This window comes from Daphnia carinata, chromosome 9 (genome assembly GCF_022539665.2).
Source record: "Daphnia carinata strain CSIRO-1 chromosome 9, CSIRO_AGI_Dcar_HiC_V3, whole genome shotgun sequence".
Classification (NCBI taxonomy): Eukaryota; Metazoa; Arthropoda; class Branchiopoda; order Diplostraca; family Daphniidae; genus Daphnia; species Daphnia carinata.
This window is the reverse complement of record NC_081339.1, coordinates 8030456-8051995: the sequence shown is the minus strand read 5'-3', so window position 1 is coordinate 8051995 and position 21540 is coordinate 8030456. Positions and strand designations below refer to the sequence as shown.

General features: G+C 42.0%; 3 protein-coding genes and 3 long non-coding RNA genes across 11 annotated transcripts in view; all 6 read right to left on the bottom strand.

Annotated features, from left to right (window-relative positions):
- The window catches only part of LOC130700899 (phosrestin-2-like), a 73459-nt gene that overhangs the window by 17347 nt on the left and 34572 nt on the right, over nt 1–21540 (bottom strand). The window lies entirely within an intron of this gene.
- Nucleotides 809–2178, bottom strand: LOC130700914 (probable ATP-dependent RNA helicase DDX4). Its single transcript, XM_059496922.1, has 4 exons — nt 1578–2178; nt 1229–1513; nt 1079–1174; nt 809–1009 (listed from the first exon to the last, which is right to left on the bottom strand). The coding sequence occupies exons 1-3, from the start codon at nt 1641–1643 to the stop codon at nt 1136–1138; spliced, it is 390 nt and encodes a 129-aa protein (XP_059352905.1). The 5' UTR covers nt 1644–2178; the 3' UTR covers nt 809–1009; nt 1079–1135.
- Nucleotides 2258–3844, bottom strand: LOC130700923 (uncharacterized). Of its 2 annotated transcripts, XR_009003921.2 has the most exons (6): nt 3683–3844; nt 3558–3599; nt 3312–3472; nt 2758–2920; nt 2444–2701; nt 2258–2387 (listed from the first exon to the last, which is right to left on the bottom strand). It is a non-coding gene; the product is annotated as an uncharacterized LOC130700923 (long non-coding RNA). The 2 variants fall into 2 exon arrangements; XR_009003920.2 differs by having other exon boundaries at nt 2444–2920.
- On the bottom strand, nt 9530–11253 carry LOC130700919 (uncharacterized). 3 transcript variants are annotated; one of them, XR_009003906.2, is made up of 6 exons: nt 11218–11253; nt 10964–11077; nt 10802–10861; nt 10543–10625; nt 10410–10465; nt 9530–10222 (listed from the first exon to the last, which is right to left on the bottom strand). It is a non-coding gene; the product is annotated as an uncharacterized LOC130700919 (long non-coding RNA). The 3 variants fall into 3 exon arrangements; XR_009003905.2 differs by lacking the exons at nt 9530–10222; nt 10410–10465; nt 10543–10625 and having other exon boundaries at nt 10662–10861; nt 10933–11077; XR_009421731.1 differs by lacking the exons at nt 9530–10222; nt 10410–10465; nt 10543–10625 and having other exon boundaries at nt 10662–10861.
- LOC130700879 (DNA-directed RNA polymerase II subunit RPB1-like) lies at nt 11866–18059 on the bottom strand. The gene is made up of 5 exons (XM_057522854.2): nt 17701–18059; nt 16967–17636; nt 16167–16895; nt 13596–16099; nt 11866–13501 (listed from the first exon to the last, which is right to left on the bottom strand). The coding sequence occupies exons 1-5, from the start codon at nt 18043–18045 to the stop codon at nt 12062–12064; spliced, it is 5688 nt and encodes a 1895-aa protein (XP_057378837.1). The 5' UTR covers nt 18046–18059; the 3' UTR covers nt 11866–12061.
- Nucleotides 19355–20787, bottom strand: LOC130700918 (uncharacterized). Of its 3 annotated transcripts, none has more exons than XR_009003904.2 (4): nt 20496–20787; nt 20250–20410; nt 19696–19858; nt 19355–19639 (listed from the first exon to the last, which is right to left on the bottom strand). It is a non-coding gene; the product is annotated as an uncharacterized LOC130700918 (long non-coding RNA). The 3 variants fall into 3 exon arrangements; XR_009003903.2 differs by having other exon boundaries at nt 19355–19858; nt 20496–20537; nt 20618–20787; XR_009003902.2 differs by having other exon boundaries at nt 19355–19858.

Genomic DNA, 21540 nt, shown 5'->3' with positions numbered 1-21540 from the left:
AGAGTCTTTAGCTGTGATATCATTTACCCTGGGTTCAAACCTTAGTAGATGTTTAAAAATGAAGCAGGATAAATGTAAAAAAGAATTTTGGAATACTGCATTTCAGTTTTATTCTATTGTAAATGCAAGTCCGCAAGTGACTAGAAAAAAGCCAACTTGACAACATATAATTCATGGCTCATTAGTAGAGCATTGGCGTGGTGTGCCAAACATCCAGGGTTCGATCCCTGGATAATAATTGATTGCTTACAGATAAACGATAAATCTAAGTGTAAATGCAAGTCCGCAAGTGATTAGAAAAAAGCCAACATGACATCTAATAATTCATGGCTCATTGGTAGAGCATCGGCGCGATGTGCCAAACAAAAACGTTGAAAAATGTAATGTGTAAACACAGCGAACACAGACAATGAAAGAAACAAATTTTGGAAAAAAACATTTTATAAAAAAAAATTTTATTGACAATTCTCTGCACATTAGAATTATTTTTGCAACTTTAAAAAGGCACAATAGCCCTTTCAAAAGTTGCCGTCAACCCAGGCAGGGGGAGACACTGCCTTGTTGACCCACCGGGGAGATTACCCGGTGATTGGCTAAGAGAAGCCGGAAGAAGAGCCGAAGATTTGGAACATTTTTACTGGAGCGATTAACCTTTAGTTCGGATTTGTGGGTAGCCACGTCGCCCTCCGTGAACACATCATCGGACTAAGCGGACCCCCACGTCCCCTTTCCGGCCAGAGCCCTCCAAACCTCGGTATATGTTATTTTTATATATACCGTACAGTAGAGGCATGACCCCCTACGGGCTTATTACGAGTCAAGGGGAAACGGGGCTACGGAAAGGAAGGGAGCCCAGATATGCACTTCAATTTATGAAAAATTTAATACCGTTTTTGAATGAGAATCTGAATGAAGTATGGAAATTCCATGTAGTGTATCCAAACATAATAATTTATTCAGGACCTTGCCCCAAACAAGAAACCTTTTCAGATCAAAATTTATTGTTCATCTATAATAAGACAGTAAAACACCATTAGGCATAAAAACTCTTAATTCATATATATAGTTCATACCTTACATGATTCGTGAGTTGATTGCGAGCATATTCTTCTGCCAGAAGCTTCGGAAGAGACATTTACGATTTTCGTTTACGCTCACCATGGATGCTGGTAGACTAGACATTTAAAGTTAAGACACTTTGCCCAATTCCAACAGTTTTGATTCTTACTTGTAAGTTGTTATTGCACGAGAATGCAGCGACGAAATCCGCTGTCTTTTTGCTGTTGACAAAAAGGATAGTCTTGGCACCACCGAGATCTTGTAAAACTTCGTTCAGCTTAGCTCTCTTATCTCTTTTCGAGCACTGAAAAAAAAAAAACAGCTGTTCAACACCCGGATTAGTGCCACCGACAATGCCTGTTGTGACGAATATGTAGTCTTCCATGTACGTCGCAGCCAGCTCTTGCACTTCATCTGGGAATGTAGCCGAAAACATACAAACACGACGGATTCCCTACAGAGAAACAAATAGTATTACATCAGTCAAATCTCATACTCAAAAGCCATCGAGGACATACTTTCGGATGCATCGTTGGATGATTGACAATTTTTTCAACATTGGGACCGAAACCCATATCAAGCATTCAAAATCAGCTTCGTCCAAAATTTAAAACCTGACTCCCGAGAAGTCAAATACTTCATGGTCGAGAAAATCATTGAATCGCCCCGCGGTCGCGACAAAGATATTGCACCCAGCTTGAAGATTTGACCGCTGATGGCTCGTGAGAGTTCCTCCATATATAATCAGACTTTAAAACCGAACTGTAGGAGAATTTACACGCCTCGCGGTGAATTTGAATGGCCAATTCACGAGTGGGTGCGACAATTACAACTTCTGGCTTTTGCCCCATGGCATGAGACGCACCAACAACACCTTGTTCTAACAATATGTTCATAACCGGTACCAAGTACGCCGCCTGCATAAAAAAATGTAAAATTTTAGATGACTTAATCAACGAATATCACGAAGGGTTTGTTGAGTATCTTAGATGCAATTGGACCTTTTAGTAGTTGCAATCACCGGCGTGCCCACTCAAAATTACTTTTACTTCAACTTACCCAGTTCATACCGACCCATTCGAATCAAGTCAGTACGAGAGCATCAAGGTTTCAAAATTACACAACGTTAATTAGTTGGATTACCGTTTTCCGGAGCCCGTGACCGCACAAGCAATTAAACCTCTTCTGGCAAGAATAACTACAACTGAAGCTTTCTGAACAGGTGTTGGTTTTATGTAGCCAGAATTCTTAATGTTTTGAAGTAGTAGTTGGTGCAGGCCGGCTTCTTCGAATGATCTTATGTATTGAAGTACATCTTTTCCTGTAGCCTAAAGCAAACACAATAGATATTTTAAAAAAAATACAATTACGAGAAATGGCTTACATGGAGGACAACTTTATCAAAATTGTTAAAGCGTTCCCACATAGACAATGCCCTTAAACAGTTCCTTTTCATCGCATGTCACAGCTTTTGGAATGTGTTTGCTTGAAGGGAGCACAAATTTTATCGACCGACTTTTCAACAGGGCCTCACTGGCCATCATCCGTGTCCGGGCGAACACACTATAGCGACGCACTTCTTCAGAGCCTCTTCGTCACCGTTCCACGGTTGAGGACGCCTTCTGGACGTCGCACATTGCCCCTGGTTGCATATTGCAAATGTGAAATTAAAAATTTTATAAGAAAAGTCAAACTTACTTGTTGGCGGCTGTATTGTTCAACTGTTTGGAGAAACGATGGCCAGTACCACAACTTTTGGCTGCAAAGTTCTTTTTCGACGACGGCCACGTCTCGTTTCTTTTGTATAACGTTCCAGTCGCAGTTCCAGTTCGATGGCGGCGCGGGGTGTCCATACTTCATGCTAAGCAACATACAAAAAGAAAAGAAGAAATGGTTGTTGCGATTAAAAAGACAATAATAATAAACAAAATCATTTTTACAATTGTTTTTCGTCATAATAGTCTCCATACAACTTAGACAAAGCTGAAATCCTTGTAAATCATATGACACACCTGAGATGTTCTAATCGTTTTTAAAAGAAAACATGAACTACTGAACAACTGAAGTCTATAGACAAAAAAATCTTTACTGAAATATAACTATGTTTAGTACCACAGAAAAAGCTGATTGCTTCACCAGAGTTGTCTTTCACACAAAACACCTATGTCCATATAGTGTTTTTGAAGCATCAAACACAGGAACTTTTCTTTTGGAGATCATAACAAGTAACTAGAATCATGATTATGACTTACCCAATGCAGCACTTTTTTTTGTTTAGCAAAAAGAAAACTTTTTCATCTGCACCTCGTTTGCTTAGTTGATGGAACAGGGTGATAAAGTAGCTGGCATTACCACAGAATAACAGAAAAGATATCTCTGTTCCTCCTTAATGTACTGGATGTTAAAATACTTCCTAAATACATCAAAATGAAAGTAACATCAGCAATATTCTCACTACTTATGCAGCATAAAAGCTGAGTGTTTATATCAAAACGTACCATTATAGTCTTTCCTAATAGCATCGTGGCAAAGGGGATTAGCTAAAATGAAACAAAAAACTTTTAAGTTATGAATGGTTAAGATATAATGCTTAATAGTTAACATAATATCTGCTGCTGATCACCTGGCCCCAAATCCATTTACAAATTACATGAATTAGTTTAATTTTGCAGGCTACGGGGAGAAATACCGCTAAAAGAATGAATCTGCTGTGGAAGTTAAATAATTCTCAAATTTAGATTGAGTAACACAATCCTAGACGCACAAAACCTTGGCGGTAAATGACAAAATGGCGCCACCTCACGACGAAAAAAAAGCTCGACTGTTGGCATTGTTGCCATGCATTTTATTCCCGTTCTCTTTTTGTTGGGGCTAGGACCCGATTCACAAAAATTTGCTTACCCACGGATCGAAAATGAGTTTGCTAGGTAGTTTTTTATGATTCTTTATAGAGGTGCAACGCCAAGTTTAATTCACGGTTTTGACGGGATTAAAAGAAAATCGAGTACATATATTGAATTGTTTAATCTTCGTCATCGTCTTACGGTCGGCGGACGCTTCGCATGTTGGGTAAATTGGTTTTTGGCGTTTTGATTCGTTGCCTTGTTTTCTTGAAGAAACTACGAGTATCTCAACTTCGTAAAATATTAGTTCTAAATCTAGCAAAAATATTAAACGTCACGTTGCTATCGGTGGCGGAAAACTCGCCATAATGTCATTGAGACTGTGGATAGGTGGGTATCAGGAAATTTCTTGATAATATTAATTTCCTTTAAAATATTTGTGTGAATTCATTTGAAATATGTTTTTAATAATACATGCTTTCAAATACTTACCACACTTTTTCATTTCCATGTGGAAAATCATTTTCTAATCAAAATTAGTGAAGGAAAACGGAGATGTTGGCTGCCATTTCATTGACCGCTGGCATAATAGTATCCGACGTTCTAATGAAACATATCAGTTATAGTTTCTATAGCACCAAACAATTCTTCATTACCTTCAAAATGGCTTTCAGAGAATTAATCCTTTACTTTCTCCCTACGTGGATTTTCGGATCCGTCAACCCAGCTCCTGCCGATGCGGCAAGTCCACAACCAGAAAAACAATCGACACACACGTCAAACCAGAAAACAAACCAGAAAGAGTTTTCCACCAACCAGGACGACGTGGAGGAAATAACCCGGCTGCAGCACCTAGTTTTTGAAATTAGAATGGCTCGCGATAACCTTCAGCAAGAAAACCAGAAATTGCGTACTGACCTGAGCTGTAGTCAAGAATATCAGAAACAATTTGAAATCTTGGAACGTCAGCGACGCTTGCTAGAGGACAAAACCACCCAACTTTTGGCTTTAAAAGACCAGGAGTTGGCGATCACTAAGAAGCTCCAGCCCGGCCACGATGTTCTTCACGAAGAAATCGCAAAGCTTCGTTGCGACCTGAAACACAAAACGGAAGAATATCAGAAGGAATTTGAAAAACTGAGGCAGCGTAACACCCTATTGAACCAAAAGAGAACTCAGGTATTGGCTTTGAAGGAACTGCAATTAGAGAAGTTGCGTAACTTTGTTATGGAACGCGAATTTGCTGGGACAGAAAAGCACAGTCAACTTTTGGCTTCAAAAGACTCAGAGCTGCAGCAGATGAGGAAATCCTTCTCAGATCAAGACGATTTGATCAAGAACTTGCAGCAAGAGGTGAATGAGGTGAAACGTTCTAACGCCGAATTAATTGACAAACTTGAGGAGAATGAATCTAACTGGTCTACCATCGGCAAGTTTGAGGAGGTGCGGAAATTCATCTCGGATCGTGACGTTGTTTCGAAAGAAAACGAAAAGCTACTCAGTGCGCTTGATTGTCAGAAACGAGAACATCAGGAGGAATTAGAAGAGCAGAAAAAACGTCAGGTGCTTTTAACGGAAGAGACAACCGCACTTTTGGCTTCCAAAAGCTTGGAATTGGAGAAGATGAAGCGACTCCTCTCAGATCAAGACAACGTTGTCAAAGACTTGCAAGAAGAATTGAAGAAACTGCAACTTTCAAAAGAGCAGCTGAGGCAACACCATGAACAATTAGCGGAAGAGAAAATCAAGCTTTTGGCTTCAAAAGACCTAGAGCTAGACAAAATGAAAAATCTCCTCTCAGATCAGGAAACTATTTCCAAAGACTTGGGAAAAACAATCACCAAGCTGCAAGATTCAAAAGATAAACTGGCAGAAGATTTTGCAAGGAAAGAAGCCGACTCGCTTGCCCAAGCCGACTTAATAAAACGATTGCAAGAAGAAGTTGGCAAACTTCGACAATCCAACGACGAACTTACTGGAAAGCTTGTGAATGCGTCTACTGCTGGTCAAATTGAAGAGAAAATCAAAGAGCCCGAAGTAGCCGTGTGCGCACCACCAAGTATCCAACGACAAGATATCGGAGCAGAGCCAAAATCTCTTCCAGAACCAAACACATCGAGAAGGGTGTATGATCGGCGTGCGCTCATGGAACTGAAGAACAGCATTGGGATCACCAACATCGAATGTCTGGCAGCTCTTGGTATTCTTCGTGACTCACCCAGCTCAGAATCAACCCCGAACAACCAAGGAGTTGAAACTATGACTCGCTCTTTTGGTCCACTATTACCTCCAAGGGAACATAACTACCCACAAAGACGCGAAATAAAACTGACGAGTTCACAGGAAGAACCGAGAAAGCCAGATAACGCCAACGTTTGGAAACCAAAGAGGTCCTCTGCAAAATCTGAAGACAGTAACTTGACAGCTAGCGACCAGATTTTGAAAACTGTACGTGGAATTTTGAACAAGCTCACGCCGTCAAACTACGAACGGTTATTAACGAAGATCCAAGAGGCAAAGATCGACAGCCAAGATTCTTTGGCAGAGGTGATCAAAATCTTTTTGCAAAAGCCGTCGACGAACCAATTTTCTCCTCCATATACGCAAAGATGTGTTTAGCACTGTCGACAAAAGAAGTCGCATCGTCTTCAAATCCCGAGCAAACTGTTAACTTCCGCAAACTGCTCTTGGCTCATTGCCAAAAGGAATTTGAAAAGGATAGCGCTAGTCTAGTCGAAACCGATAAGAAACGAACTGAGCTTGAAGCCGCCGAAACAGAAGAAGTGAAGCAAAAACTGCAAGATGAATTAAATGAACTGGTTGAGAAGAATAGACGAACATCGCTAGGGAACATTCGATTCATTGGCGAGTTATTCAAAGTCGACGTCATTTCTTCCAATGTTATGCATCACTGTATTCGTAAATTACTAAGCCAGAAGGAAGACGAAGACTCGATTGAATGTCTCTGCAAATTGCTGACCACCATCGGCAAGCAGTTAGAGGGTTCTACACTTCCAAAGACTGGAGCTACACCCAAATTTACGAACGCCCAAATTATGGACTCATACATTCAAAACTTACAGGCCATAGCCCGTGAGCGTAAAGTATCGAACCGTATCCGTTTCATGATTCAAGACGTTATAGATCTACGCAAAACTGGATGGAAACCCCGGCGAGCAGTAAATGGACCAAAGACAATTGAGGAGATACACGACGAAGCTAACCAAGAGCTCGAAGGACAGCTAAATCAGTCTCCACAGAAACAGGGGCCAATACGAAAAGACTCACGTCCCACCAAAGAGGTAAAGAACACGGTTATCAACCCAACACCTAAAGCGACCCCTCCCCAAGCAAGAGCACAAGGTAGTGGTTCTCTGAAACCAATAGTCACCTCGAATCCGTTTCAACTCCTGGAGGATGATTCTGATAAATCAGATGACAAACAACTTCCTTCCGTTAAAGATGGAAAACAAGAAGGTGCTGTGTTTACAGAAATAAAAGAGTTTTTCGCTGGGGAAAAGAAAAGAATAGCCAAGAAGCCTGTATCGAACTTGAACTGCAAAGTTAAAGACGATACGAAAGTAGAGCTTCTTGATCGGGTGGAACAACAACCACCTCTTGCTTGCTCAGATAATACGCCAAAAAGCAAGCCCAGCAAGGCAAAAACACGCGTGCCAGTAAAAATCGAAGCCCAAACGACGAATTCATCACACATCGACAATCCTCCGACACCTGGTGTAGTGCCACAGGAAAGAAAATCTTCATTGAAAGACACCGTTCCAGCCCCGAATTTTAAGATCGTGCCAGCGCAAATTAAGATGGAAACATTCCCTGACAAAGTGATGCTGCTTAAAGTATCCCAGGGCAACTATCCACACATTGTCGGCAAAGGAGGCAAGAACATTGATCGTGTTAACTTGAAATTTGGTGTGCGAATTCAGACAAAAGTGGGCGAATCGGGCCATCGTGATTACACGTTCACAATCTCGGGAAGTGACCCTGACAACCGTAAAGCAGCAGCCAAAGACCTCATTGATGGACTACCAGTTCGTTTGGAATGCCCCGAGCTCAATTTGGACGATGTTAACAACGCAAAAATTAAACAAATGAATAAGGAGCTGTCTGTCGAAATAAACCGACCCTCTTCGCCCACCGGGAAGGTTACTATTTACGGTAAAATCGACCAGTGTAAACTTGCCTATGAACAACTGACATCGATCGGCAAGTAACTTTTCTACCGTCTTTCAATTTTTTGCTTTTCTTTTCTTTTTGGCGACTCACTATCCTCTTAAAAACCCTCTTCCATTTGTCAAATGTGTGGAAAAAATTTCTCTGCGTAAGGGCTTCCGAAGGCAGTGTTCTGGACATCTATTATAAAGACTAGACGTACAATTTGCAGCCAAATGCACTTCAATGTCTACCTATCATCTCCAGGCACTATCGACGGACTCCGACTGCAAGAGAATTTCTTGTTTCACACATTTACACGATTTAATTGTACGAAGAGTTTTTTTTTTCTATTCTCCACTTTCTTTTTTCTTTAATTTTTGAGTAACTCACTATCATACTAAAAACCTTTCTTCCATGTGACAAATGTATGGGAAATATTCTCTACGTTTAACGGCTTCCGATGGCGGTGTTCTGGACATCTAAAAAGACTAGACTTACAATTTGCAGTCAAATGCACTTCAATGTCTACATATCGTCTCCAGGCACTGTCGACGGACTGCAACTGCAAGAGAATTTCTTGTTTCACACATTTACACGAATTAATTGTACGGAGAATTTCTTTTTTTTTTCTGTTCTCCACCTTTTTTCTTTAATTTTTAAGTAGCTCGCTATCATCCTAAGAACAATTCTTCCATGTGACAAATGTATGAAGGAAATTCTCTGCGAAACGGCTTCCGAAGGCGGTGTTCTGGACATCTATAAAGACTAGACTTACAATTTGCAGCCAAATGCACTTCAATGTCTACCTATCGTCTCCAGGCACTGTCGACGGTCTCCGACTGCAAGAGAATTTCTTGTTTCATACTTTTACACAAATTAATTGTAAGAAGGATTTCTTTTTTTTCCAATTCTTCATCTTTTTTGTTTAACTTTTGGATTACTCGCAATCCTTCTAAGAACCCGTCTTCCATTTGACAATTGTATGGAAGAAATACTCTGCGAAACGGCTACCGAAGGCAGTGTTCTGGACATCTATTATAAAGACTAAACTTCCAGTTTGCAGCTAAATGCAATTCGATGTCTGTTCATCGTCTCCAGGCACTGTCGACGGACTCCGACTGCAAGAGAATTTATTTCATACATTGACGTGAGTTATTTGTAAAGGGGATATGCAAAAGGGTAAAAATAAATTTAATTTCATGAATATGAAGTTCTCATTGTTTAATTATTGATGGACAGTATTGGATATCATTCAACCAACACTCAAAAAATTGTTTTGCTAGCTTACACAAGAACAAATTAAATACAGACGTAGCAGCGGTATCTGGTCTATCCATTTATAACCAAAATCAATCGAATTGGAAAAACTATTGCAATACTTGCAAAACTTGCTTTATGACGCGCAACTGCATCGATATGACCCCTATAATCATATTTTCAAAGCTAAAATACCCCAAATACGACTAGAATTTGTAAGCTGTATGGACAGAGGCCTCAAAACGCATAACCAACCAATATCAACATTTGATATTTATATGCTTTATGGTCTAAAATAGTACTAATATTGCTTACCTACTGGTCCTGCACATTTTGTTCCTGCTGTTTGGTGATTTTAGTATGACACAACTCCAAAGGAACACCAACGGCCAACTACAATCAGCTAGCAAACACACATAAGAACATAAAGGTCATTTGAATGTACACCGCAAAAAATGTCACCTCCGCACAACCTATACAAGATATAAATTCGTTCGCTAAGTACATGGCTATGTCACATCTTCCTTGCGTAATTATATCACATCTCATCCTATGGTATAGGAAGGACGCGTGGCGATCGGGGTTCAGGGAAATGAAAGAGAACCATTACCTGCGTGAAACGGCGTCATAAAAGTGTTACGACACAACACCCACATCGGCAAACCATGAAGGAAAAGTGGAAAAGCTACAGCTACTGAAAATGCAGACCAAATATGAAATTGAATAGAGCTCAGCATCCTGGGTTACATCATAACCTTGCGGTTAATCAGACATATGCTTAAAACATCACAGCCCAAAATTCACAATGTGCATAAACTACCTGATCGATGTCCGAAGCGCAAGCGAACCGACAGAAATCGTTGAACGGCCAACGCCATTTTGTGAATAGAAACCTACCAAATTAATACGTACGAGTAGAAAAAAACACAAAAGGCCAGGTAAAAGTGTTATCGCGAAGAGATATCAGTGAGGGCAAGGGATTTCATGCTTTTGTTGCAGAGCCGTCGCGTATAACGGATATATCATACAAAGCTCTCATCATATAGCTAAATGTAATATGAAATCCTGGGAAGCACTTACCACAATGTGATTTCTCCACGCGGTAGTTTTGCAACACCATGAAACGAACTCAAAACCTGAAAAGAAAAAGTAAAAACAAAATCAGAAAATTTTACCGTTCTAGCTGAATTCTGGGTCAGAAATTTAAAAGTACCATTGTTAAATTATCGGTTTTGTAAGCCAGGGATAACAAATCAGCACATAAAAACCAGGTAAGCTTCTACACCCAATACACATCTATTGTAAATAGATAATTCCTTAATATAAAGATAACCATGGAACATATCAGTATATAATGGATGGCTTCAGAGAATGTAGGTAAGGGTTAATTTAGTGATACATCACAACACACTCAGATTGGATAATTTTCTCATCACATTAGGATTTACCAAAGAAGTAAATTGCTAACGTACATTTAGTGGTCACTAAGGCACAAAGTAAGGAACAAAGTATTCCTATGTTGTTATTCACACCTGTAAAACAAATAAAAGTTAGCTTTGTTAAGAATAAAATACAACTTCATGGTTTAATTCATTGAAGATACTTGGAATCAACACTGAACTTATCAGATTTACAGGAAAGTGAAAATCCTCATTAAGGCTGCATTTCTTATACAAACGGAATTATCAGCTGATTTACCAAGCATGAAATTTATGTCCAACACACTACCAGCCATTAGAAATGGCAGTCTGTACAACAATAAACGAATAAAAAGAGAAGAAAGTTAAGCAAACATAAAAGCTTTCAATATGATATAAATATATTTGCATGCAAGTCTTAACTGAATGAAAATGTAATGTACCAAGAAATATTTCAGAAAAAAATTTACCTCAGAGAACACACGTTGTACAGGCCCTGAATCCAGATAGCCAAGTGCTCTAAGCATGGTTTTTCAGCACATTTCGTCAAATCAGTTCCCCTCCCACGTTTTTTTGCATCATCGGAAAGCGCGACGGTTCACGTTTTGTAATTTGTTTTTCAAGAAAAACTTTTGACGCATTAAGCGGACTCAGAGGTTTCGCAAATCAATTTCTTTGTCGATTATTGTTGACACTATATGACATTTTTGGTAGACCAATTAAGCTTTTTGTTTATTCGAGTCGAGTTCTTGAAGCAGCCATTTTATAATATGACGACGCCATGTCTTCCTGGCTGACTCCGACCCCTAGACCCACCCCGCTGGGAAAATAGCGGAGCAATTGAGCCCGATCAGAGGTAGGGCGGGGCGGGTAGCCTGACTACAGTTGATGGCCGAGTCGTATGGTGCTAGTTGTAATACAGTTTACCTCACTTTTTATTTACGCATTATGTAATGTATCAATAAATAGCATTTTATGTTTTACGTGCATAATAATGCGCCAACCATATGATTATAAGTGCACCCACTTGATACTTTACCCTTATTTCAAGCATAATATTTAGCTAGAAATGCTTCTAGAATATAACCTACAATCTAAAACATTATAAACTAACAATCATTTTCACATTTGTGTATTATACTTCAAGTCCAATTACAATGGAAACAAGAAATTCTGGCTGAAAGGTAACAACGAAGCTCAACGACTGAACCAATTGCTAATGGGGAATCATATAAAGAAAAAAAAAAATAAATCGTCACCATGAACCTGAATGGATTTATGTTGTATGTCAGTGTTGAGCTGCCGTAGGCCACACTATCGCCTCGAACGTTTACGACGATCTTCTTTCTCTCTTTCAGAATCGGATTCGTAAGTGGGACTGGTGGGCGAATATGAAGGCGAAGTGGGCGAGTAGCCCGTAGGTGCTGGTGAATAGGTGGGGGATGTTGGTGAATATTTGGGAGAGGCGGGCGAATAGGATGGAGAAGTAGGAGAGTAGTTTGGGCTGCTTGGCGAGTACGCCGGGCTTGCCGGACTGTAGCTCGGTGAAGTCGGCGAGTACTTGGGAGAGGCGGGGCTATAGCGCGGCGATGTAGGTGAGTACTTTGGACTGCTCGGAGAGTACGCCGGAGAAGTTGGGGAATAAGTCGGCGACGTCGGCGAGTACTTGGGCGACGCTGGGGTGTACTGTGGAGAGCCCGGCGAGTAAGACGGCGATGTCGGCGAATATTTCGGGCTACTAGGAGAATAAGCTGGGCTACGAGGCGAGTACTGTGGAGAGCTGGGCGAGTAACTCGGGCTTGTCGGGCTGTAGCTGGGAGACGCCGGCGTGTAGCTCGGAGAACTTGGCGAATAACTCGGACTCGTCGGAGAGTAACTCGGACTTGTCGGGGAATAGCTCGGGCTGGTAGGAGAATAGCTTGGCGAGCTCGGACTGTATGATGGACTGGATGGTGAGTAAGTCGGCGACGTCGGGCTATAACTCGGCGAGGTAGGCGAGTAACTAGGACTGGTCGGAGAGTAACTGGGACTAGTCGGTGAATACGTCGGCGATGTCGGGCTGTAACTTGGTGACGTCGGAGAGTAGCTCGGACTGGTCGGCGAATAGCTCGGTGATGTGGGCGAATATCCAGGGCTCGTCGGACTATAATTGGGGCTAGTCGGACTGTATGACGGGCTGGTAGGCGAATAAGACGGACTTGACGGCGTCATTGAAGGGCTGGTAGGCGCGTAAGCCGGTGATGAAGGCGAATATGAAGGTGACATTCCAGGACTGGGAATGTAAGGGCTCATACCCGGACCAGGCGACCCTGGACTGCCCGGTTGCGGAGACCAAGCTGGAGAATAGCCCGGTGAGAGGCCACTGGCGTCACTAGCCACCGATGGAGAGAATGCGGGACCTCCAGGTGTCATGCCACTTCCAAGACCAGGTGACCAAACCGATCCGTAGGCCGGCGTCGCCACTTGGTTCCACGGCGTCATTTGAGGACTCATGCCGGCCATGGGAGTTGCCGCGCTACCGAAGAACATACCCGTACCCATACCAGCGCCAATGCTGAGCGGAATTTCAATGCCTTGTTTGCACTTTTCGGCGTCGAGGAGGAGGTCGAAACAACCTGTACCCATCCGAGGAAGCTGGCCCAAGATGATGTTTTCAGACACACCACGCAGAGGATCGACTTCAGCATGGCCGGCTGCCTCCAACAACACGTCCACCGTTTCTTCGAAGGAACATCTCATCAAGGCACCAGTGTCCTAGAAAGAATGAAAACGTACACAAAAAATAATTAGGAATTGTTAGAGAAAAATTTAAAATAAAATAAAATATTTGCTACAAGACGAGCATTACCTGTCTGTTGATACCGTGACGAGTGATGGCCATCAAATGACCTTTGGCCGTCATAACGTCGCAAAGCAAAGCCAAATGACGATAGTTGACGTAAAGTCCGTAGAATTGAAGCACCATGTTCATTTCTTTCTCCACTGATTTTCGAACGGCCTCGATACCCAAGACGGCAAAGATTTCACAAATGTCGTTTGAGTAGGTACGGACAGGGTCGACGTCACGTTCGCTCAATACTCGCATCAACTGCGTACCGTCCGTTTCGAGAAGCCATTCCGCAATGGCTTTGAACTCTCCAGCTTCCGTGACGACAATACGTTTCTTCTGGTCCGTTTGTGGCAAATGCATGTAGACTTTGCCGATGGATTCGATACCTTGCAGTGTCATGTCGGACAACATGTTGGCTTCGATACAGCGCAAGAACATGTCGTCTTCCATTTTGTCAACTTGCTCCTCTTCTTCCGTGAATTTGCTGTCGTCGCTGTTCATGATACGGATACGCAGCACCAACTTCTCAGCGTTGTCGTCGTTAAAGATGCAATTCAAGTCGTCACCGAATCCAGCATTGACTTTTTCAGCAATCTGTTCCATAGTCAATCTCTTATCCGTCATACGCTTGCGATCGAGCTCAATACGCAGTAACCAAGGCGAGATCCGCGTCGGATCGAAGTCAGGCATTTCATAGTAGACATTGACGAATTCCTGATCTTCAGAGATGACCGTGTTTTGTGGGTCGGGATCGTAGTAGATGGCTGTGTTGGCCGTCACCTTACGCAGGGTCGTGTGTTCAAGACGACACAAAACGTTTTTAGCCTTTTCGGCATCGCGAGCAGCCGCGCCCGTCAGGAACACGGTGAGAGAAGGTGCTTTAGGATTTTCACTAATGTTGATGATTTCCTTAAGACGCGGCACACCGAGTGTTACGTTCTTCGATGAGACACCAGCAAAATGGAAAGTATTGAGCGTCATCTGAGTGGCGGGCTCACCGAGAGATTGAGCGGCGAGAGCACCCACCATTTCACCAGGTTGGGCCTGTGCTTGTTGGAAACGGGTCTCGATTTCACCGATAAGCCATTCAAAAGCCTCTGAGGAGAGCCGATACTCTTCGGCTAAACGTTTAGAACATAGTGTGGAACGAATTAGGCACTGGAACAGAAGAGTGGCGTTCTGATTAGCTTGGACACTCAACTTGTCCTCCCCAACTACAATGACACATCTGGAAAGCAGGTCTCTGACACCTTGAATGACACGCAGCGGGCTAAGGTCTGTTGGTGCTCGTTTATTGATGTGGAAAATCTTCTGAACGTTCCAGATCATGCGTTGAAGATTGCAAGGCAACACTACCTTGTTCTCGCCAGTTGGGAAAATTTGACGTAGGGCTTCACGATCTTTGTCCAACTGCTCCCACTCGTGTTCGATCTCTGTGATGACTTCGGCGCTGCTCATCAATTCACGAGTAATGTCTTCGTTGAAGATGCGTCGTAAATAGCGTTCGTTACTTGGCTCAAACTTGAACTTTTTCTCAAAGGCCTTGTTGGAAAGCTTGACAGTTGGCATCGTCTGGAATTCCACGGATTCTGCAGAAAGACCATCTTCACCATAACGGAGCTGAATCAATTGGCCGACCGAGTTACGGACTGTTCCGTCGTAGTGGACCATTACAGACTCCATGGCTTTGATGAGACGTCGCTGAATGTAACCAGTTTCGGCAGTTTTGACGGCTGTGTCGATAAGACCTTCACGACCACCCATAGCGTGGAAGTAAAACTCCGAAGGGGTCAAGCCGGCAAGATATGAATTTTCGACGAATCCTCTCGACTCGGGACCGTAATCGTCCTTGATGAAATGAGGCAGTGTCCTTTTGCGAAATCCAAAGGGAATTCGTTTACCTTCGACGTTCTGCTGACCGACGCAAGCAATGACCTGCGAGATGTTAATGTTGGAACCCTTGGAACCAGCAACCACCATGGCCTTGAGGTTATTGTACTCGGTCAAAGATTTCTTGGCTGAACCACCGGTTTTGTCTCGGGCATCGTTGAGGATACGGTTGACCTGGTTTTCGAATGTCTGGCGAAGTGTGTTACCAGGGGTGGGCTCTAACTCGTCATTGTGGGACTTTTGAATGACCTCTATCACGTCTTCTTTGGCCTTTTTGATGGTGGCCTGAATGTCAAGGTAGGTCTGAGGATCGGCGATTGTATCACCAATACCAATACTGTGACCCTCGTACAACAACCAATTATTGATGACAGTTTGAATGTTGCCGTAGAATCTTCCACAGACTTCGTGACCCAATTCCATGAAAATAATGTGCAACAGAGAAGCGGCGGAGGCACCAAGTGTCTTCTTACATAAAATGCCCATCACCAGTTCGCCATTTTCTACCATGACTTTGGTGTCTCCTGGAGATATCCACTTGTAAGGACCGTCATCTTCATCGTCAGGATGGGTAGAGTGTGTACGAATCATGTTTACATTTCCTGGAATGATCAGGGTGAACAGCTGCTTGCCTGCAATCGCCATAAATTCAAGGTTAATTGGGATTACTTGTGAAATTTTTATTTGTAGGTGTATCACCTGTCCACTGGGGCCTTGGTTTGAGAATGGCTGGTTGAGGCATTTTGCCATCCCAGGTGGGCAAAAACATGAGCAAATTCATCATCTGCTCTTTCTCAAGGAATACGTCGCGTTTTGTCATTTTACGGACAGCACAAAGTGTGTCCTGCACAATACCCATGACGGGTTTGTTGGCCTGCGGAGTGATAATCTGGCGCGGAGTGACGTGGATATTTTCTACTTCGGCACGAGTTTCCATACTTTGAGGAACGTGCAAGTTCATCTCGTCGCCGTCAAAATCAGCGTTGTAGGGAGACGTGCAACTGAGGTTCATGCGAAACGTGGACCAAGGAAGTACTTTGACACGATGCCCCATCATAGACATTTTGTGCAGCGTAGGTTGTCGGTTGAAAACAACTAAATCACCATCACGGATGTGTCTCTCGACTTTGTAACCGCATTGAAGATGCAGATCAGAAGATTTTGGATGAAATCTCAAATCAATTCGGTCGCCATTTTCTCGAATGATGTACTTGGCACCCGGGTATTGCGAGTTACCACGTTGCACTAATTCTTGCATCTTCTCAATGTTGAAAGGCGTAACAATTTCAGGAAAGGTCATGTTTTGCGCAATACTTCGAGGGACGCCGACTTGATCGATGCGCAAATTAGGATCCGGCGTAATAACCGTACGTGCTGAAAAGTCGACACGTTTACCCATCAAGTTACCTCGAATACGACCTTCCTTACCTACAGACACCAACAAAGAGAAAAAAAATAATAAGATTTTTGACATGAGTATGAGAGTAAAATCCGTTTACCCTTCAAACGAGCTTTGACAGATTTGATTGGACGTCCTGATTTCTGCTGCGCACGAGGCAGGCCGGAGGAATCGTTGTCTACCATGGTTGCAACGTGGAACTGGAGCATTTTAATATTTTCGGCTATGATATGAGCTGCAGCACCAGACTGTTCGTTACGTTGCAGCTCGTTGTTAGCTTTAACGATGTCTGCCAGTTTGTGGGTGAGATCGTCTTGGTTACGGGCCGAACCGTGCATCACAACGGCCGGGCGAACGGCAAGGGGAGGTACGGGCAAGCAAGTGACGATCATCCAGTCTGGACGGGCATATTTAGGGTCCATACCCAGAATGGCACATTCCTCGTCTGATATATGTTTGAAGATTTCCCAGACGCGCTCAGCCGTCAAGACGATCTTTTTTTCTTGCGAGTCTTCATTCACGTGTTTCCATTCACCCGTCATCTCCAAGCCTTGACGTCGAATGGTAGGTTGATAACGTCCACAACCTCCGTGACCAACTTTTTTTGATGGTTCCTTGGATATATCTTCATCTTTCCCTATGTCAATTTCATCACCACCTTCACAGATGTTCTTTCCTTTGCACAAATCGTATACATGAGCCATGCGTTTTCTTGGTTGGCCTTTTGATTTCACCAAAATTTCCTTAATTTTGGGGTTGTTTGGGCTTACCTATGGTATCAAGAGAGCATTTCACTGTAAATACATATTACACATGTTAGTTGAAAAAACTTACCAAAAATTTAGAGCAGTAAAAGCCCACACAGGGAAGAATTTTCATAGTCTTCTGAATGAATCCGATGTGATATACAGGCTTGGCTAGATCAATGTGGCCAAAATGTCCTGGGCATTCATTCATGTTGCCTGCACAAGTTTGGCACCTGGCTGAGCGATCAATGACACCTTGCCTGGGATCCATGAGGCCACCCAGTTTGGGTTTACCACCTTCATAGATCTCAGGATATCTGATGCCACCTTCGGTGACAGACATCCTGCGGATTTCATCTGGGCTCAGGATGCCAAACTGAACCCGTTTCACCAGCCTTATAGTGGCTTTTGAATCTGAGCCTAAAGTGCCCATGTCAGCAGCAATCCCACCCTAGAAATTGACCAAACAATCAATAGGATAAACAAAAATTGTTAAAACTATATTGATACAGGAGTATATAGAGAAGTAAGATAAAGTACTTTGATGGTAACATTTTGGATCCAAGTGGGAGATTGCTTTCTCTCTCCATTCAATCCCCATGAAGGTTTCAACACAAAAGGAATAATAAGCTCACCAAAACTTTTCGACTTTAACGGCATGTCATGCAGTCTCATTCTGACATCCCAATCCCCAGTACATGCGATAGCTTAGCTATTCTGGCCACTTCGTAAAGAAAAATATCGGTGACATCAATAGATAACATTTCTAAAGATTTTCAGAAATAAATGTGTTTCCTGATATCTAAAACCCACAAAGCTGAATTCTAAGTGTCTCTGTAGCCAGACACCTCCAGGTAATCCAACATTGAAAAACCTTCATGATTTGGCATTTTTCAACTGGGAAAATGGAGGTAAAATAGTTCTATTGTTATGCTAGATAGGATCTGGAACAAAAAGAACTGTTATTAGGTAACCCGCACATTTCTGTGGAGCTAAGCGTTCTTACAGTAATTTGATGGCACTTTCCCTTCCATATTCGGCAACCAAAAAACACCTTTGAGTTGATTTAACTGAAATCCCATCGTAGTTTTAACTTATATATACGTATCTGGCCACAGTACATAACCATAACCAATGTAAATAATACCAGTTGCAACACCACAACCTTTCACACAAGAGAAAACTTTCATGATTAACGACGAGTGTGTAAAACGTGTATGCCGCCATGATATGCGTCTCTTGTGAAATTCTGGTCTATGCTGCAGTTCAGGACTAAATCGACAAAAAGTTTACCATTAGCAATGCCTGCAAAAGCTACGCATATTACTGCGGAGAGATGGCGTACTCAACACCAGAAACGCCATCTATGTGGGTTTGAATTTCTACCTTACCGTGTGTGACTGTCCAAGTTTCGTTTCTGTTATACAACTGAAGGGATACTAACTCTTAACAATTGCTGGTCATGCTACATTAAACGCGACTGATTATCACTTGATAATGCTTGATTATTAAAACTTGTGCAAGCGTATTGCATTTATTACGTACCTGTAGCTACAACTCCATTAAAAGTAATGAATATACTGGGACAAATCAACTATGGTATCAGGGCCAAACGTGTTTCGAGCACCCGGACGAAACGAAACCGCGTTTGCTGGATTTTCTCGGTCGACTTCTGAACATTCCATATAGATTCAGCCACCAATTGGTTACTTTACAATACAAAAAAAAAAAAAGGCAATTGGTGAAAGAGACCGAAGAGGAGCTACTGGCCTCTTTGATATATTTTGCGGCACTTGCCATGATTAGTCCAACGCTGCTTGACGTGTCCGCAACCGCAGCTAGTCAAGCCATTCTGCTTCAACTGAAAGAGCTTGAAGGGAGCACAAATTTTATCGACAGACTTTTCAACAGGGCCTCACTGGCCATCATCCGTGTCCGGGCGAACACACTATAGCGACGCACTTCTTCAGAGCCTCTTCGTCACCGTTCCACGGTTGAGGACGCCTTCTGGACGTCGCACATTGCCCCTGGTTGCATATTGCAAATGTGAAATTAAAAATTTTATAAGAAAAGTCAAACTTACTTGTTGGCGGCTGTATTGTTCAACTGTTTGGAGAAACGATGGCCAGTACCACAACTTTTGGCTGCAAAGTTCTTTTTCGACGACGGCCACGTCTCGTTTCTTTTGTATAACGTTCCAGTCGCAGTTCCAGTTCGATGGCGGCGCGGGGTGTCCATACTTCATGCTAAGCAACATACAAAAAGAAAAGAAGAAATGGTTGTTGCGATTAAAAAGACAATAATAATAAACAAAATCATTTTTACAATTGTTTTTCGTCATAATAGTCTCCATACAACTTAGACAAAGCTGAAATCCTTGTAAATCATATGACAAACCTGAGATGTTCTAATCGTTTTTAAAAGAAAACATGAACTACTGAACAACTGAAGTCTATAGACAAAAAAACCTTTACTGAAATATAACTATGTTTAGTACCACAGAAAAAGCTGATTGCTTCACCAGAGTTGTCTTTCACACAAAACACCTATGTCCATATAGTGTTTTTGAAGCATCAAACACAGGAACTTTTCTTTTGGAGATCATAACAAGTAACTAGAATCATGATTATGACTTACCCAATGCAGCACTTTTTTTTGTTTAGCAAAAAGAAAACTTTTTCATCTGCACCTCGTTTGCTTAGTTGATGGAACAGGGTGATAAAGTAGCTGGCATTACCACAGAATAACAGAAAAGATATCTCTGTTCCTCCTTAATGTACTGGATGTTAAAATACTTCCTAAATACATCAAAATGAAAGTAACATCAGCAATATTCTCACTACTTATGCAGCATAAAAGCTGAGTGTTTATATCAAAACGTACCATTATAGTCTTTCCAAATAGCATCGTGGCAAAGGGGATTAGCTAAAATGAAACAAAAAACTTTTAAGTTATGAATGGTTAAGATATAATGCTTAATAGTTAACATATCTGCTGCTGATCACCTGGCCCCAAATCCATTTACAAATTACATGAATTAGTTTAATTTTGCAGGCTACGGGGAGAAATACCGCTAAAAGAATGGATCTGCTGTGGAAGTTAAATAATTCTCAAATTTAGATTGAGTAACACAATCCTAGACGCACAAAACCTTGGCGGTAAATGACAAAATGGCGCCACCTCACGACGAAAAAAAAGCTCGACTGTTGGCATTGTTGCCATGCATTTTATTCCCGTTCTCTTTTTGTTGGGGCTAGGACCCGATTCACAAAAATTTGCTTACCCACGGATCGAAAATGAGTTTGCTAGGTAGTTTTTTATGATTCTTTATAGAGGTGCAACGCCAAGTTTAATTCACGGTTTTGACGGGATTAAAAGAAAATCGAGTACATATATTGAATTGTTTAATCTTCGTCATCGTCTTACGGTCGGCGGACGCTTCGCATGTTGGGTAAATTGGTTTTTGGCGTTTTGATTCGTTGCCTTGTTTTCTTGAAGAAACTACGAGTATCTCAACTTCGTAAAATATTAGTTCTAAATCTAGCAAAAATATTAAACGTCACGTTGCTATCGGTGGCGGAAAACTCGCCATAATGTCATTGAGACTGTGGATAGGTGGGTATCAGGAAATTTCTTGATAATATTAATTTCCTTTAAAATATTTGTGTGAATTCATTTGAAATATGTTTTTAATAATACATGCTTTCAAATACTTACCACACTTTTTCATTTCCATGTGGAAAATCATTTTCTAATCAAAATTAGTGAAGGAAAACGGAGATGTTGGCTGCCATTTCATTGACCGCTGGCATAATAGTATCCGACGTTCTAATGAAACATATCAGTTATAGTTTCTATAGCACCAAACAATTCTTCATTACCTTCAAAATGGCTTTCAGAGAATTAATCCTTTACTTTCTCCCTACGT